The sequence below is a fragment of the Salarias fasciatus genome (assembly GCF_902148845.1).
Source record: "Salarias fasciatus chromosome 7 unlocalized genomic scaffold, fSalaFa1.1 super_scaffold_4, whole genome shotgun sequence".
NCBI lineage: Eukaryota > Metazoa > Chordata > Actinopteri > Blenniiformes > Blenniidae > Salarias > Salarias fasciatus.
Window position 1 is genome coordinate 1,402,174 of NW_021941229.1, and position 15,700 is coordinate 1,417,873.

The 15,700-nt window shown below is 49.3% G+C and overlaps 1 protein-coding gene across 1 annotated transcript; it reads right to left on the reverse strand.

The window, feature by feature from the left end:
• Positions 1 to 398: 398 nt before the first annotated feature.
• amacr (alpha-methylacyl-CoA racemase) lies at positions 399 to 9,120 on the reverse strand. Its single transcript, XM_030084326.1, has 6 exons — positions 9,017 to 9,120; positions 6,340 to 6,594; positions 5,335 to 5,478; positions 4,980 to 5,140; positions 2,876 to 3,062; positions 399 to 1,015 (listed from the first exon to the last, which is right to left on the reverse strand). The coding sequence occupies exons 2-6, from the start codon at positions 6,584 to 6,586 to the stop codon at positions 606 to 608; spliced, it is 1,149 nt and encodes a 382-aa protein (XP_029940186.1). The 5' UTR covers positions 6,587 to 6,594; positions 9,017 to 9,120; the 3' UTR covers positions 399 to 605.
• Positions 9,121 to 15,700: the final 6,580 nt, after the last annotated feature.

The window sequence follows — 15,700 nt, forward strand, 5'->3', positions numbered from 1 at the left end:
TTTGATGAGTTTGACAAGGGGGAACAAAAATACCATCCACCTCCATTGTGTCCGTCCTGAAAACCTTCCCCGACTCACCTCTGAATAAACAACAGCTCGCCTCACAGAAACAGTCAGTATGCTGTTCTAATGACTGAGGAATTGTGCTAAATGGGCCAATTTGCCAAAATGTTGAAGTATCCCTTTAAGGACGACAGAGCATGGCTCACCCCTGACCCGGACTAGCCCCGCCCCCTGGTCTCTTCTATTGGCTGATAATGAATTCCATTCAATCGTCTGTTGGTCGTCTCAGAACGTGTTTGTGTGCACAAATTGATAGACAAGAGATGAATAAATCCGTCTGAACGGAACTGTTAGATCTCAACTACATGCAAAGAGTACAGACTGTGACCTTTGACCCCACAGAAACCTTTAATTCACAGTTAAAAGTCTGACATGAAGACTTTCAGCATTTCACCTTGCGTACAGAAAACCAGCTGAACCTTTGGTTTCGTCTGAACCATGTGATTTAGTGGCCGTCCTCACAGTTAATGAGCTGTGGCTTCACGCTGGTCCTGCTTGATCTGCTCTCATCCGGACCCTGGTCTCTGAGGAGCCTGGTTTCTCTACAGCTTTGAGGCGACACCGGGGCGCTCCACGACCCCGGCTGCCAGCATCTGCTCGATCTCTGCCGCCGTGAAGCCGTACTCCTGCAGGACCTGGACCGTGTGCTCCCCCACGGCGGGGTCGGGGGCGAGGCAGGGCCGGGCGGGGGTCCGGCACAGAAGGGGGGCGGGCCGAGGGCTCTCCTGCCCGTCGCGGTCCCTCAGAAAGGAGCCCCGGTCCCGGTTGTGGGGGTGGGAGCTCACGTCGTCGAAGGACAGCACGGGCGTGACGCAGGCGTCCGTCCCGTCGAACACCTCCGACCACTCCGCCTGCGTCTTGGAGGCGAAGCGCTCCGTGAAGACCCGCCGGAGCTCCGGCCAATCGGAGACGCTCATCTGGGCGGGCAGGTCTGCTTCTGCCAACTCCAAACCTGAGGGGGGAAAGCAGAGGGCCACCGTCACTTCCACCCAACGCTTCTGCTGGGCCCACGAGCAAAACACACCTGGAGACCACCGCACACCACAGCCGCACACTGAACACCACAGCCAGCGCCTCCTTCACTCCAGGAGGGCTTCCTGTCGACACGGCAGCGTTTTGAACATTTACACACGAATGACAGGAAGTTTCCTCTGGGTCTGGTTCTACAGGAAGTCTCCTCTGGGTCTGGTTCTACAGGAAGTCTCCTCTGGGTCTGGTTCTGCAGGAAGTCTCCTCTGGGTCTGGTTCTGCAGGAAGTCTCCTCTGGGTCTGGTTCTGCAGGAAGTCTCCTCTGGGTCTGGTTCTACAGGAAGTCTCCTCTGGGTCTGGTTCTGCAGGAAGTCTCCTCTGGTCTGGTTCTACAGGAAGTCTCCTCTGGGTCTGGTTCTGCAGGAAGTCTCCTCTGGGTCTGGTTCTACAGGAAGTCTCCTCTGGGTCTGGTTCTACAGGAAGTCTCCTCTGGGTCTGGTTCTGCAGGAAGTCTCCTCTGGGTCTGGTTCTGCAGGAAGTCTCCTCTGGGTCTGGTTCTGCAGGAAGTCTCCTCTGGGTCTGGTTCTACAGGAAGTCTCCTCTGGGTCTGGTTCTGCAGGAAGTCTCCTCTGGGTCTGGTTCTGCAGGTTTCTTCTGGGCTCTTCCTGTCCGTCGTCTCCTGCTTGCTCCAGCTGAATTGCTGGTTTTTCTCTGGAAAAGTGAATTATTGTGTTTTGTACAGAACTAAAGCTGAACTGAACATCATGTTCTGGTCTGGAGAAGCAGGTTTTCGTGTGCGGCTCCGTCCAGATGTCCCGGGTGGTTTTGGTCCTGTACAGTCCAGCTGCTCTGGTTTGGTGTGACTGTCTCTGTGGGCTTCGGTGGACTGCTTGTTCCGGGCTGTGCCAGCCTCTCCACGAGCTGCAGGTCCTTCCTGTGCTCCACAGCGCAGCAGCGGGTCGGGGGCGCAGCGCCGTCAGCTTCCTGTGGACGTGCAGCGTCAGTCCTCGTCCCGGCGGGGAGGCTCGTCTCCTGGACGGCCTCAGGGAGTCCAGCTGCCTGTTCTCTTTACATCTCTACATCTCCACTCTTTTGAAGTGTGGCGTCGATTCCCTGGTGTTTTTGGCGCCGTCCTCCGGGCCATCGTCTGAACACCACTGGGATCCGTACAGCGGATTTACATCCAGCCACGCCGCCGTCAACCCACTGATGGTTTAATGCCGGAGCTGCTCTTTCAGTCTGTCCTCGTTTGTACCGCAGATAAACACACCCCCATCCTGTGGACCCGGCTCTCTGAAAACAGGACTGAAAACTACTGGAATGCCGCGTAGAAGGAAAAGGTCACAGTAGAAATTCTGTTTTGCATTTAAGGTGTGTTTCTGTCACCAAACACTGTGTTTCCATGCTGGTCCTTCTAACGCACAAGAACAAAAATAAAACTTCTGAGGACATTAAATGTTTCTGTTGGAGGACTGTTAAGGGTGTCAAACATGAAGCCCGAGGACCAAAAACAGCCCAGGAGAGGCTCCAATCCGGCCGGACCACCAAGCAAGTTGTAATCATTTCCAAGAAGACACTGAATTTTTAAACATTTCCTGAGAGTGATGGACACATCCCTGAGGCCTGAGCAGCGCTGCTGAAATGAAGGCTAGCTGGCTAGCATTAGCCTCAAAGCCATGCTGTCCAGGGGGGTTTGGAAAAATGCCCAGAATGCAACAGTTCCAGGCGAAGATTTTTACTCATTTCAGTGGATTCTGCACCAGAAGGTTCATTAAGACGTTCTGCTTTCTGCTGAAGCTGCAGTGAAGTTCTGGAATCAGTGTGTGGTTTGGTTCTCACACACCGTGGAGCAGCTGGGCGTAGAACTGCGGCTCCAGGGCGCCCACCGCCATGTGGCGCCCGTCCGAGGTCCGGTACGTGTCGTAGAAGGGCGCGCCGCTGTCCAGCAGGTTCTGGCCTCGAGGACGGCCCCACAGCCCCGTCCCCTGAGACTTCCACACAAACGAGCCCGTGTACGCTGCTCCTTCCACCTGAGGGGACAGGAAGGGGCAGGAAGGGACAGGAAGGGACAGGAAGGGACAGGAAGGGGCAGGAAGGGGCAGGAAGGGGCAGGAAGGGACAGGAAGGGACAGGAAGGGACAGGAAGGGGCAGGAAGTGAGTGCGGAACCAGCGAACACGGCAGCAGCCTCTGGCATCGGCCAAATATTCACACATTCATTCAGGTATGAGGCGAGGGTTTGAGTCACGTGCACGGAGTCACGTGCACGGAGTGAGGCCGTCAGCAGCAGCGTTCTGAATGATTCCTACAGAAACAATACTGGAACGGCCTTCACTGCCTTCAGCCGGAGCGGCCATGATCAGCAAACCAGGAACACAATGACTGAGACGGGCGTCTCCAAGGACGAGCTCGCTTCACGCTCGGACGAGCAAGACGTCGAAACGACGGCGCGGACAGCAGGGAGGAAACGCAAAGAAAGGACAATTAACAAAGCACATGCTTTACTAAGAGAAAGGAACGACCAGAGGAGATGATAATGAGTTGTGTGTTGTGATTTAAAAGTGTGTGTTTACTGTCGTTACTCACTACACTGAGACAACAGAGTCAAAAAGCTGCATTTCAGCCCCGTTTCCATGGAGATGGAGTTGGAGTGTTTTCAAAAAGTTACGCCTTGGGAGCCGTTTTCACCCACGGGCATTTAAAGAGTCACCGATTCACTCCAAATGCCTGCTGGGAAAGTGGAGACGACACGGCCAACCGCTGCTCCACCATACAGCCTCATGCAGGGCATCGAACCGGAGGCCCCCAGCTGGGAGCTCAGCAGCTGACCACTGTCTCCTCGGGCTTTTCTCTGTTTTCTGGTGGAACCTCTCAGTAAGAAAGCGACGGCCTGAATCCAGTTTTTAAGGTTGCATAAAGTTTTACCTTAGCGGTGGGCGGTATAAACCGTATGTGATATAAATGTGGCCCACGGTCGGGATGTTGGTCACACCGCCCAACCGCGATAGCACATTACATCCTCTAGGTGGCAGTAATGCAACTTTTTAGATGCCTGGTTCCCTGAAGAAGAAGAACCAGCGATGGCGGCGAGCGGAGAGCAGACAGAGGAAGAGCTCCTGGAAAAGACTGGTGCAACATCTATACCAGCGGTCTGTAACTGGCGGCTCACCGGCCGAAAAACAATATCTGGCCGCCAGATGATTTTGAGAATCTGAGGCAGCTGCTTCACGGAGGCAGTAACTCCGCCCCTCAACCTGTCAGCATCCAGCTCCTCCTTCATTACCTATGAAACACCTGGAACCCTCTGATTCAGAGAACAACCTGCAGCTCCTGCTGCCTTCAGGGACGCTTCGTAAAAGTAGCTGCTGATAGACACTACTGGTGCCTCAGTCAGCTGTTAGCTTAGCTGTTAGCCACCGACGAACCTGATCTATAATCTGGACATGGTTTGGATTCAAAGTAACTTGACTTCTGTTATTTAATAGTTTAAAAGCTACTTCCTGCTTCCATGCTTCCACCAGGTGCCATGGTAACCATGAAAAGACTGTTATGCTGAAATGTACATGTCAAATTATATCGTGATATAAATTTTAGGCCATATCGCCCTCCCCTATTTTACCTATTTCAAACGTTGCTGGGACTCAGACTGTGATCTCCCGGCTGCAACACCAGGTGGTTAACCACTGCACCACCACGCCGCCGGCAGAGGAGGACGGCTCAGACGACTGGTCAGCGCGTCAAAGCCTCCGCTAGCTCATTAAAACAACATTAACAAACCGCCCGCTCTGAGCGGCGGCCTGCTGAAGGTCTGCTCATGAAAGATGCGTCTCTTAAGACACGAGGACACACACACTGAGCTCTGCTCGGGAGAGACGTCCCTCAGTGCCGTCCGCTCAGGGACAGGACGGCGCTGAACGCCGCTGCTGCTGAGCGCGGAGTCCTGCTCACCATGCTGGCGTCGATCACCTGCCCTTTCCCCGACCTGGTCCTCTCCAGCAGCGCCAGCAGGATCCCCATCGCGCACGTCAGCCCGCCGCCCGCAAAGTCCGCCAGCAGGTTGAGCGGCGCGTAGGGCTCCTCGCCGCTGCGCCCCAGCCGGGACAGAAGACCTGCGAGGACGGAGGACACGTCTCACAACAAGGACAAACACACCCTGCCGAGACGAGAGGCCTCCTGCTCATCCTTCAAGGCTCGTCAGAAAATCAACTGACAGATGAATGGATGAAGACACTGCTGGATGGAGGAAGTGGATGAAGTGTGTGTGTCTGTGTGTGTGTCTGTGTGTGTGCGTGCGCCCGCCCACCTGACATGGCGAGGTAGTTGATGTCGTGGCCGGCGGCGGCGGCGTAGCTCCCGGTCTGGCCGTACCCCGTCAGCCGGGCGTAGATCAGGCGGGGGTTTTCCTTCAGCAGCTCGTTGGGACCCAGACCCAGCTTCTCCATCACACCTGCACCGTCACACACAGCCGTCTGTCCCCCTCAGTCCAGCATGTCCAAACCGTCCCGCTTCATCCCAGCTCACCAGGAACACTTCTTCAATACAACAACTGCAGCCTGGAGGCTAAAGGACACTCCTGACGCACCACTCTTCAGGGACGTTTGTTTAAAAACAGAGCAGCTTGTCTCATATTTTCAGAATAAACCGTCAATCAGGAGAACTAACTGGAATAAATCCACTCTGCTGAGTCAAAACTAACACATCCAAAGATTTTTGGGACATTTCTGTCAAATCACCCCTGAAAGTGAGTCAGCAGATGGATTCAGTTTGTGGAACAGAGAGTTCAGGCAGTGGCGCTGTCCGCCGCCTCGGGCCCGTTTACACCACAACGCTTCAGCCGTTTCACAAGCTGTGGTGTTCACAACACGTTCTGGAAACGGCGTCCGTTCACACGATGGTCGCTTCCACGCTGGGTCACCGTTTCCCCCACCGAGGTGTGAACAGTGAGGCGTGGTGTGAGCGGACCCCCGGGTGTGAGGCATGGTGTGAGCGGACCCCCGGGTGTGAGGCGTGGTGTGAGCGGACCCTCGGGTGTGAGGCGTGGTGTGAGCGGACCCTCGGGTGTGAGGCGTGGTGTGAGCGGACCCTCGGGTGTGAGGCGTGGTGTGAGCGGACCCTCGGGTATGAGGCGTGGTGTGAGCGGACCCCCGGGTGTGAGGCGTGGTGTGAGCGGACCCTCGGGTGTGAGGCATGGTGTGAGCGGACCCTCGGGTGTGAGCGGACCCCCGGGTGTGAGGCGGGGTGTGAGGCGGGGTGTGAGGCGGGGTGTGAGGCGGGGTGTGAGGCGGGGTGTGAGGCGTGGAGCCGGCACCTCTGCGGTAGGGTTCCAGCACCACGTCGGACTGCAGACACAGCTTCCGGAGCAGAGCCACGCCCGCGGCGCTCTTCAGGTTGATGGCCACCGACCGCTTCCCCCGGGCCTGCCGGTCCAGGGACACGCCGACCTTGGTCCGGTCCACACGGATCACCTTGGCTCCGAAGTCCGCCAGGATCATCCCGCAGAACGGCGCCGGGGCCAGGCCGGCCAGCTCGATGACTCGGACTCCGGCCAGCGCCATGACGGAGCCTAGCAGCACCGGGACAGGCCGGGAGGCGCGTCAGTCCTCAAACATCACCGCAACGCCACAAAGCACAAGCCACCCACAAACCCACGTCCACAGCCGCTACACCAGGGGTCAGGGGTCAGGTCTGGCCCCCCATCCCTCAACTCTTCCAGACATTAAGAGGAAAAACATTGAAAACAGCTAAAAAGAAACTAATTCTAGAAAAGACTAATTCTAATTCTAATTCTAGAAAATGTGTCCAAAGTTAAAACATTCCAGATGTGTGAAAGAGTCAAAGTTACTTCAGACATGCTAAAGATCACGCTGATTGTGCCACACGTCATGTCCCACAATGCATCTGACCCCCCCCATGGTTCACAAACAGAAATAAACAGCAAAATAACACTTAATAATATATTAATAATGCATGTGCTTCATTTTTCATAAATAATCAGCAATAAACGAGCAGATAAGCAGCAGATTCGACCAATCAGTGACAAACAACATACATGAATGACATGAAATTAAACCAACCAGCGAGTTTAACGTCTGCTGCTTCAGGTGAATTTAAGGCGGCCCATCGCTGTCTGGTTGATAAACGCCCTGAAACTGAAGAATGATGAAGCTGCACCTTAAAACTTCCCCCCAGCTGTGACTGCTGGACTTCTATGAGCCCACAAGGGGGCGCAGGACAGCCTGTCCAAAATAAAAACATTCTGGGCTATATTCCTGTGGCGGCCTGGCAGTCACCTCAGGCCTCTTCTACCTTTTAAAAAGCGCCGCCTGCAGCAGCTGCTGGCCCGACATGGCCGCCGCTCCGCCGCTCCGCTTTAAACAGACTGTGTTCAGGGAGCGGCCTCAGAGTTCCAGCTCACACAGACATCTGGGAGTAGATGATTAACGTCTGGATAAAGCTGAAATGATCACCGTTCCACATCGTTCTGCTCGTTCCACTGTCTTCCAACATCTCAACACAAAACTTATCAAACCAGAAGAAGCTGAACTTTTGGATTTTTCTTTGAAACATCAGTTTGTTACAATCAAACCACGAAGCAGCGACACACACCCAGCTGTTTCTAAACTAATGTTACACAACTTTATTTGTTTGAGGCAGATTTTCTGGACACTAAACACACTCTTCAGTAAACACTCCATCCGTCTGAATAGAAGTCAGGGAGAAACAGAACAACACTCTGAAGTCAGCATGGATTAAAGGTGCTGTAGGCAGGATTTGGCATCTAGCTTAGGCTAGGTAAACCTAAGCAAGATGGCAGATTTGAAACTCAGCACAGCCAATCCTGTCCTGTTTTCTCTGACATCACGCCCTTACGCAAGTTAAGCCCCTCCCACAAGAACGTGTGACGAACGCCCCTCGACCAATCACGGTTAGAGCCTCAGGGGCTCTTCTGATTGGTCAAAGATACCTGGAGCTGTGGAGATTCCTTTTCAGCTCAGAACAGAGACAGATGGAAACGCTGCGCCCTCGCGGTAGTGCAGTTATGCTACACTCCTAAAGGATTATCAATGGATACTCTAACATTTAATCCAAAGAAAACATAGAAAAATTAGCATTGACTAGCAAAATCCTGCCTACAGCACCTTTAAAAGAGAGACATTTCAGATGATTAGTGAGCAGAACGAAGCAGCAGAGCATTGTGGTTAGACACGGCTGCTCCCACAATGCTGCCAGAGCGTTCTGATGCTCAAGCAAACGGCTGTGAGGACGAACGAGGCCCGGAACGACCGGACGGACGGAGGCCAACTGAAACTCCAAAAACTTTGCTTCCGCTCAATAAATTAAAAGACAAATGAAATTAGATCAATTAAAAGTCTTCAGGAAAACTACTGAGTATTATTATTTCAGTGTTATTACTAAAGTAATAACACTGAATGAGACGATCCCACGCTTTGACGACAAGGTTTCAAGAGAACAGCATTTACACCTTTCTGTTTCAGAAACGTTTGGCATTTATACTGCTACACACACACACACACACACACACACACACACACACATGCGCGCACAGAGTCCTTTAACTCTGTGTGTGTGTGTGTGTGTGTGTGTGTGTGTGTGTGTCTCAGTGTCTGCCCTGTGATGGACCGGACACCTGTCCAGGTGGATCCTGTCCTCTGTGCGGTCCCTGAAGGGGCCCCGCGCCTCAGGTTTGAACCCCCTGCAGCGCTCCATGCTATCAGCTGCAGTCTGAAGTCCAAACTGCGTCTCTGTCCCACAAAGAGACGAAACCCTGAAACTCCCCGCTCCACGGTGGAGCCGCGAGGATCTCCGACAGGAAGTTTGACGAACTCCCCCGAGCAGGAGGCTGAGTGAGCCGCTGCCGGAGCGGAGCTGCGGTCAGGCCCGTGAACACCCGCCGCTTCCCCGCCGCGCTGCCAGCGGCCCGGAGGCACCGAGCGGCCCCGCTGACAGGCGGACAGTCGCCTTACCTTCACGCAGTCCGGGGCAGAGGTCCTGTGGACTCCGCCGCGGGGCGCTCCGTGCAGCCCGCAGTGGGCGTTAGAAAAGTCCACGGCGGCCCGCGGCGGTCACGTGCTCCGTGCACAACAAACACGCACCTAAAAACCAACGTCGCCACGCAGGCTGGGCCAGCGTGACTTTCTTCACGCCACATGGGATTTTAAGGTTGTATATCGCATAGTTTGATATCCGTTTGAAATACAACACTCCGCCTCCGTCTGAGTGACTCCCCGACGGGACACGCCGGTACTGAAATGGAACGTCCACCTTTCACAACCCGCTTCCTCAACGCTGCAGCCAAAAGGATTATGGGAAATGTGGTTTTTACTGGATAACTTCCATAGATAGATAGATAGATAGATGGATAGATAGATAGATGGATAGATAGATAGATAGATAGATAGATAGATAGGCAGATAGATAGATAGATAGATAGATAGATAGATAGATAGATAGATAGATAGATAGATAGATAGATAGATAGGCAGATAGATAGATAGATAGATAGATAGATGGATAGATAGATAGATAGATAGATAGGCAGATAGATAGATAGATAGATAGATAGATAGATAGATAGATAGATGGATAGATAGATAGATAGATAGATAGATAGATAGATAGATAGATAGGCAGATAGATAGATAGATAGATAGATAGATGGATAGATAGATAGATAGATAGATAGATAGATGGATAGATTTGGATTTAAACACTTCTGTAAGTTTTTCAGTTGTGTTTTTCTAAACGAACCCCCCACACCCACCTCCACAACAAAGAAAGAGCAGGGAAAATGAGACCGGTCCTGGAAAATGACTGTCTTTACTGCAGGCAAAGCATCTATGCAGATTCAGAAAATGTACAGTGGATCATTTCAGGTTATTTCAGCTTGATTTTATCATGTCATCACACTCCTGCGACGACTACAGGAACCTCGGCGAATCTGGTTCACAGCTGGTTTATTCTATGGTCACTGTCGGCCACAACCACACCAAAATAACACTCCAGACCATCACCTGCGTTCTCCCGCCCTCTAACTACCCATCATAGCCACACAGAAGCGCAGGGAATACAACGAGATCAAGAAATGCCTGAAGGCGGAGGGCATACGTTTCCAGACGCCCGACACCAGCATGAGAATCCACTGGGACAGCGGAGTCCGGACCCACACCAGCACGAGAATCCTGTTTCTGGATGAACACCTCCGAGCTGGGAGCCGCTCCAGGAACAGGACTGAGACCGCTGGACACAGAGGACGGTCGTAACCCTCACAGGGCCCTTTATTTATGTCGACCCACCAGGAGAGAATCCTGCTCCTCCTCTGGAGCTCCAGGATTTTTGTTTTCTTCAACTTAGATGTTTCACTGGTGTTGTGACTGTTTTTCTTTTTCCAAAGGGGCGATTGATTTTCTCCCAGTTTTTCTATAAATGAGTGTGACACACAGTATAACATCTTTAAATGTGAAAGGCCTTGGTAACACCATAACATGAAGTAAGGTAATACCAAAACTGAGAAAAGCTAAACCAAGTACAGCATTTCTCCAAGAAACACATTTATAAAAGAAAGAACATGAAAAGTTCAAACAGCTGGGATACATGAACTCTTTTAACAGCTCAGGGAGGATAGTGGAAGAAGAGGAGTAATAGAATTTTTTACCTAATTCTGTTAACATTGAATTAATCAGAGAAGAAGGTGACAGAGAGGGCAGATATGTGTCTGTTAGAGGAAGATAGACAGTGTTCTGGACACAGGGTTAAAGAATGTACCATAGGCACGGCAGATGTATCACACCACAATACAATTTACTTAACTTTAAAACTGGACAACATTCACAAAAAAAACTCTATGGAGATTAAATTTGAGAATTCTAAATAATATGTCAACTGTGGAAGATATAAAGAGAGAAATTAAAGAATGTATTAATATAAATAGAGATAATCAGGTGACACGGTCAAAGCAGCAATGAGAGGCAGTCTGATCTCGAGGACATCCTAGGAAAATAAAATGAAAAGGCTCAAATATGAGAAGCCACAACAACAGTTCAGGATACGAGAAAAACAACAACAAAGGTGTAACGACCGGGTAGGTCCTCCGTGTGTCACCCAGCAGGGGTGAATAAAGGTTCTTCCTGTGCTGACGTTTTGGTGTGCCAGACTTGGATCACGGTGGTTAGGTAATCTGTGTTCACGTTTTGTTCTGGGGAAAACGGGTAAAGTCAAGTTTATAAGGAGAGCGCTTGAGCGTCGGGTCATAGCGACGAACTGGTAGAATGAAGAAAAGTACCAAGAAAGGACAGATAACGTGGCATCTGAAGAGATGGAAATGAAACTATGACTCATAAAACAAACTTTCTATGAATCTGGACCAATCCACAAAGATTCTGGCAAAGTGCCTCAGAACACAAAAAACAAACACTTAATCCATAAAATCACAGAATCAACCAGCAATGAAATAATCTAGGAACCAGATTAAATTTAAATGAACTTTAAACAATACTACAAAATGCTGTACTCGCCACTCGACAATATAAATGAGATGCAGATAAAAAAACTCCTTGTTAAAACTGGCCCTGCCTTCCATAAGTACTCACCAAAATGAAGCTCTGACCTCTGAACTCTGGAACAAAAGAAGAAGAGCTGGACAAAGCTATCAGTAAACTGGAGGCCAATGAACGTCCTGGGAGTGATGGGTACCTGAATGAGTGGTACGAGATCTTCAGACAGGAATACTCCTCTTTATTATCAGAGTCTTTAACTGGACACTGCAACAATCACTTCATCAATCAATTTAAAATAAGCACACATATAAATAAATTCTCCCTCTTGGAATCAAGCAGTCATATCTATAATCCCCAAAGAAGGTAGAAACAAAGATGTAGCTACTGTGAGTCGCACCGACCAGACTCTGTCCTTCAGGTTGATCACAAATTATTTACTGCATTAATTTCTAAAAGACCAGAACATTTACTACTGGAGTTAATAGACGAGGACCAGACAGGTTTCATAAAAGGCCAACAAACCCAAGATAATATTAAGACAATACAGCTAACAGCTAATAAACAAGCAAAAAACAAGTGCAGCCTTTATTAGCCTTGATGCAGAGACTGGCTCTCTGTCTTTACCGTGCTGGAGAGGATGGGTTTCAGCAGTCAAGTCACTGAATGTATCCAAGCCGTCTACAACAAGCCAACTGATCAATGGCACCTTCACAGATAGTTTGACATTACTATCACTCAGCAGGGACACTGTTTGAGCCCCGCTCTGCTCTGTTCATAGAGCTGTTGGCCCAGGAAATCAGATAGAATGACGACCTCAAAGGAATTACAACAGCACAAGAAGAATACAAAATCTGACTATTTGCCGATGATATGATCGTATGCCTAAAGAACCCAGACTCGACGTTCCCCAAACTTCTGTCTGCTCTGGACCCGAGGTCTGCTTACAAACTTCATACAAATAAAACACAGGTTCTGTCTTTGAACTACACACCAAACAAATCTGTCAGGTGAAAATACAAATTAAAATGCAACCTGAGAAGTATAAAATACCTTGGAGTCTTCATTTCACAAGCTCTGAGTGAGCTCTATGAAACGAATTATAGTAAAATCAATGAGATCAAACAGAAAGACCTGTCAAAATGACTTCCAACGTTTACATTTCAGCTCAAGAACTGAGGCAATCCGTGTGTTTATATGGGACTTTATATTCCTCTATAAATCAGAATAAAGCCTAGTCCCACTCTAAAATGACCATGTAAAATATAAATGATGTGAAATAGACCACAGCGCTGCGAGCACTAAACACTGGAGAGAATTCAGCTGGAAAATTTTGGCGCGTTTCTTCATTACCCCAAATAAAGAGCAAACGATGTGGACTACAGCAGAAATGTTGGAGATAATGTGGAGACTATAACGCCAACCACAGTCACATTTTCCGGTCATGTGCCAAACTACAACCTTTCTGGGAGGACAGTGTGAGACTTTTGGATAAGGTTCCCAGGGGCCTTCTGGTTCTCTGTCTGGGACTGATCCCAGAAGGAGTAATTATGACAGAAGACGACAGATACCTCTTCAAAACAATGTTGGTTGCCTATGAGAAGGCACTGGATGAGAAGCAATGCTCCAAAAACAGGCCCTGATGGACATTATGGAGGATGACTTTTCATCTGCGAGTTGAAGCAGGTGACTTCGAACGAACTGGAGGAAATGGACGTTATTCAAAGACAATAATAATGCTCACTCAACTGAATGAGAATTCGCATGCCCCCGCTTGAATTCTTTTCTCTGCTAGTGTTTTTGTTTTGCTTTCTTACCCTTGTTCCTTCCTCCTGTGACACGTGAGAGCTAACCACCTCTCCACAGTGCTCGTCTGAAACTCAGCTTTCTCGGCTGAATGAGCAGGTGAACCATGAACCGGCTTCTTTCCTCCAGACGTCTCAGTCTCACTGCGTCCAGCAGCCGTTTGCAGCATTCATTATCGTCCTTCACAGACCAGAGCTGTTTCTCTGTTTTGTTGTTCTTGTCATCTACGGGAGGGCAGATAGTGTATTTGTGATGCCCACCAGTGTGTGCCCACTTGTGTGAATATATTTTTGTGTTTATTTGAGTTTGCCCTTTGATGTGTTTATATTATCTTGTGAAAAAGACATATAAAAGGTATGATTTGTGAAATTGACATGTAGTCGCAGCACTCCAGCCAGTAGGAGGCACTGTGAGCCTGTGGTATCTGTCACCTCACCCTCCGGTTCACTCTCGTAACTGCATGATCCGGAGAAGGAGAAGCCACGGCTCCCGTGTCATCACTTCTACTTTATCATTTCAGGTATGAAACATGCCCATAAACCAATGAAAGTGTCCAGAAAACTCACAAATGTTTTGAGTTTGGTTTTGGCGAAATGCAATTGACTCAGATGATCAGTAAAGCTCTTAATTTTGTGTCTTGAGACCACATGGCAGTCAGAAGTGACCAAGATGGCGGTGTGGCACGCAGATACAGCTCAAAGAAATCTTTATATTTCTTTGTATGGGCAACACGATTCATTTCTGTTGGGAAAAGAGTCTTTTTTTATGATTTGACTGGCTCCATGACATGATTTCATTAAGTTTGATCGTTGTGCATTTAAAAGAAACTGTTAAAAAGAGGTTAAATAGTAAAAAATGTTGATTAAAAAGAAGTAAATTCATGTTGTTGTAAAGATGATTTGGTTAAAAAGTTTGAAAGTTGTCTTATTTACATGATTCTGTGTTGCACAAGTCCATGAGTATACTTTATAGTATTCAAATGAGATGCATATCAAGTGCATGTGTTACCATGACATTATGTGATGTGGATTTTGGATGAAGGGCTTTAAAAGATGTAACAGATTTGTTTAGATTATGCAGAAGAAATGGGGTAAGAGAAACACATGTTTTGTGAACTTTTGAATATGTCTTCAGAGATAAAAAGAAACAGTGATTTGCTGGTTACCTATGAAAATGGACAATGTGAATGAACAGTAAATAGCATGATGTGTTTAATAAAGATAACTGCATGATCCGGAGAAGGAGAAGCCACGGCTCCCGTGTAATCGTCTCTACTTTATCATTTCAGCAACATATAACTGCCCACGGGAGCCGCAGCCCGGTACCCGTAACATATTGAGTCAGTCATTTACCCGGCGAGTAATTTAGAGTCTGCAGCCACTCGACCTGATTACAGCTGCACGGTAATTGCGCTGATGTATAATGGTTAGGGCTCAGGGTTAAAGAATAAAGGCTACAGTGAATCTGCTGTGAGCCGCTCAGAGGGAAAAGACGGAGGCACAGTTTATCAAATACCTCATTAAAACTGACTGTTTGCAAGATTGAAAAAAAGTTTAAAAAAAAATAAAAATCAATCACAGCCTTGTTACTCATGCAATGCATGTCAGAAGTCAGAGGTTTTTCCCTGCAGCAGTCTGATCCTCTGCTGTGAGTCTGGACCGCCATCAAGGCAGCTGGAGGCAAACTGCACTGATCAAACACTGGAGACGCTGACCGTTGACCTCCTGGCCTTCAGACCCGGCCCGAGACCCGGCCCTCGGACCCAGACCTCCAATGCTTCCAGCAGAACTTTGAGTTCCACCACACCACTCGCAGGATTCAGTGGTAGGATTGAGTCCGTCCCACTTACAACAATGTCAGACAAGGAAAAGCCACTTTTCATTCTTGTCACATTGCAGAATTCATGTTCCCATCATCAGCAGTCCCGGGTCTGGATGCAGAATCTTGGTAAATGGACTCCACTTATATAGCGCTTTTTACCCTGCATTGACAGTGACGGAGCCCAAAGTCTTTACACTGCAGTATCCCATTCACCCATTCACACACACATTCACACGCCAGTGGAGGCGGCTGTCGTGCAAGGTGCTCAGTCCATCCACTGGGGGCAATTTAAGGTTCAGTGTCTTGCCCAAGGACACTTCGACGTGCAGACATTGGGAGACAGGAATCAAACTAACAACACCCTGATTGTGAGACGACTGCTCTCCCCGCTGAGCCAAAGCCACACATCTTGAACGAACAGCTGAAAACACCGTTACGCCAGTCAGTCAGTCCTGGTCCAGGCCATTTACCCAGGAAGGCAAACACCAATCAGTGACCACGCTGTGTCCAATCGAGCTGAACTGAGAAAAA

What these genes read in the sequence shown, in the direction of transcription:
- amacr (XM_030084326.1), bottom strand. Translation starts at nt 6,586, where the DNA reads ATGGCGCTGGCCGGAGTCCGAGTCATCGAGCTGGCCGGCCTGGCCCCG. An exon ending in GCTGGAACCCTACCGCAGAG is followed by an intron (nt 5,479 to 6,339) that starts GTGCCGGCTCCA and finishes GTGACGGTGCAG; the next exon opens with GTGTGATGGAGAAGCTGGGT. An exon ending in AGGTGATCGACGCCAGCATG is followed by an intron (nt 3,063 to 4,979) that starts GTGAGCAGGACT and finishes CTGTCCCCTCAG; the next exon opens with GTGGAAGGAGCAGCGTACAC.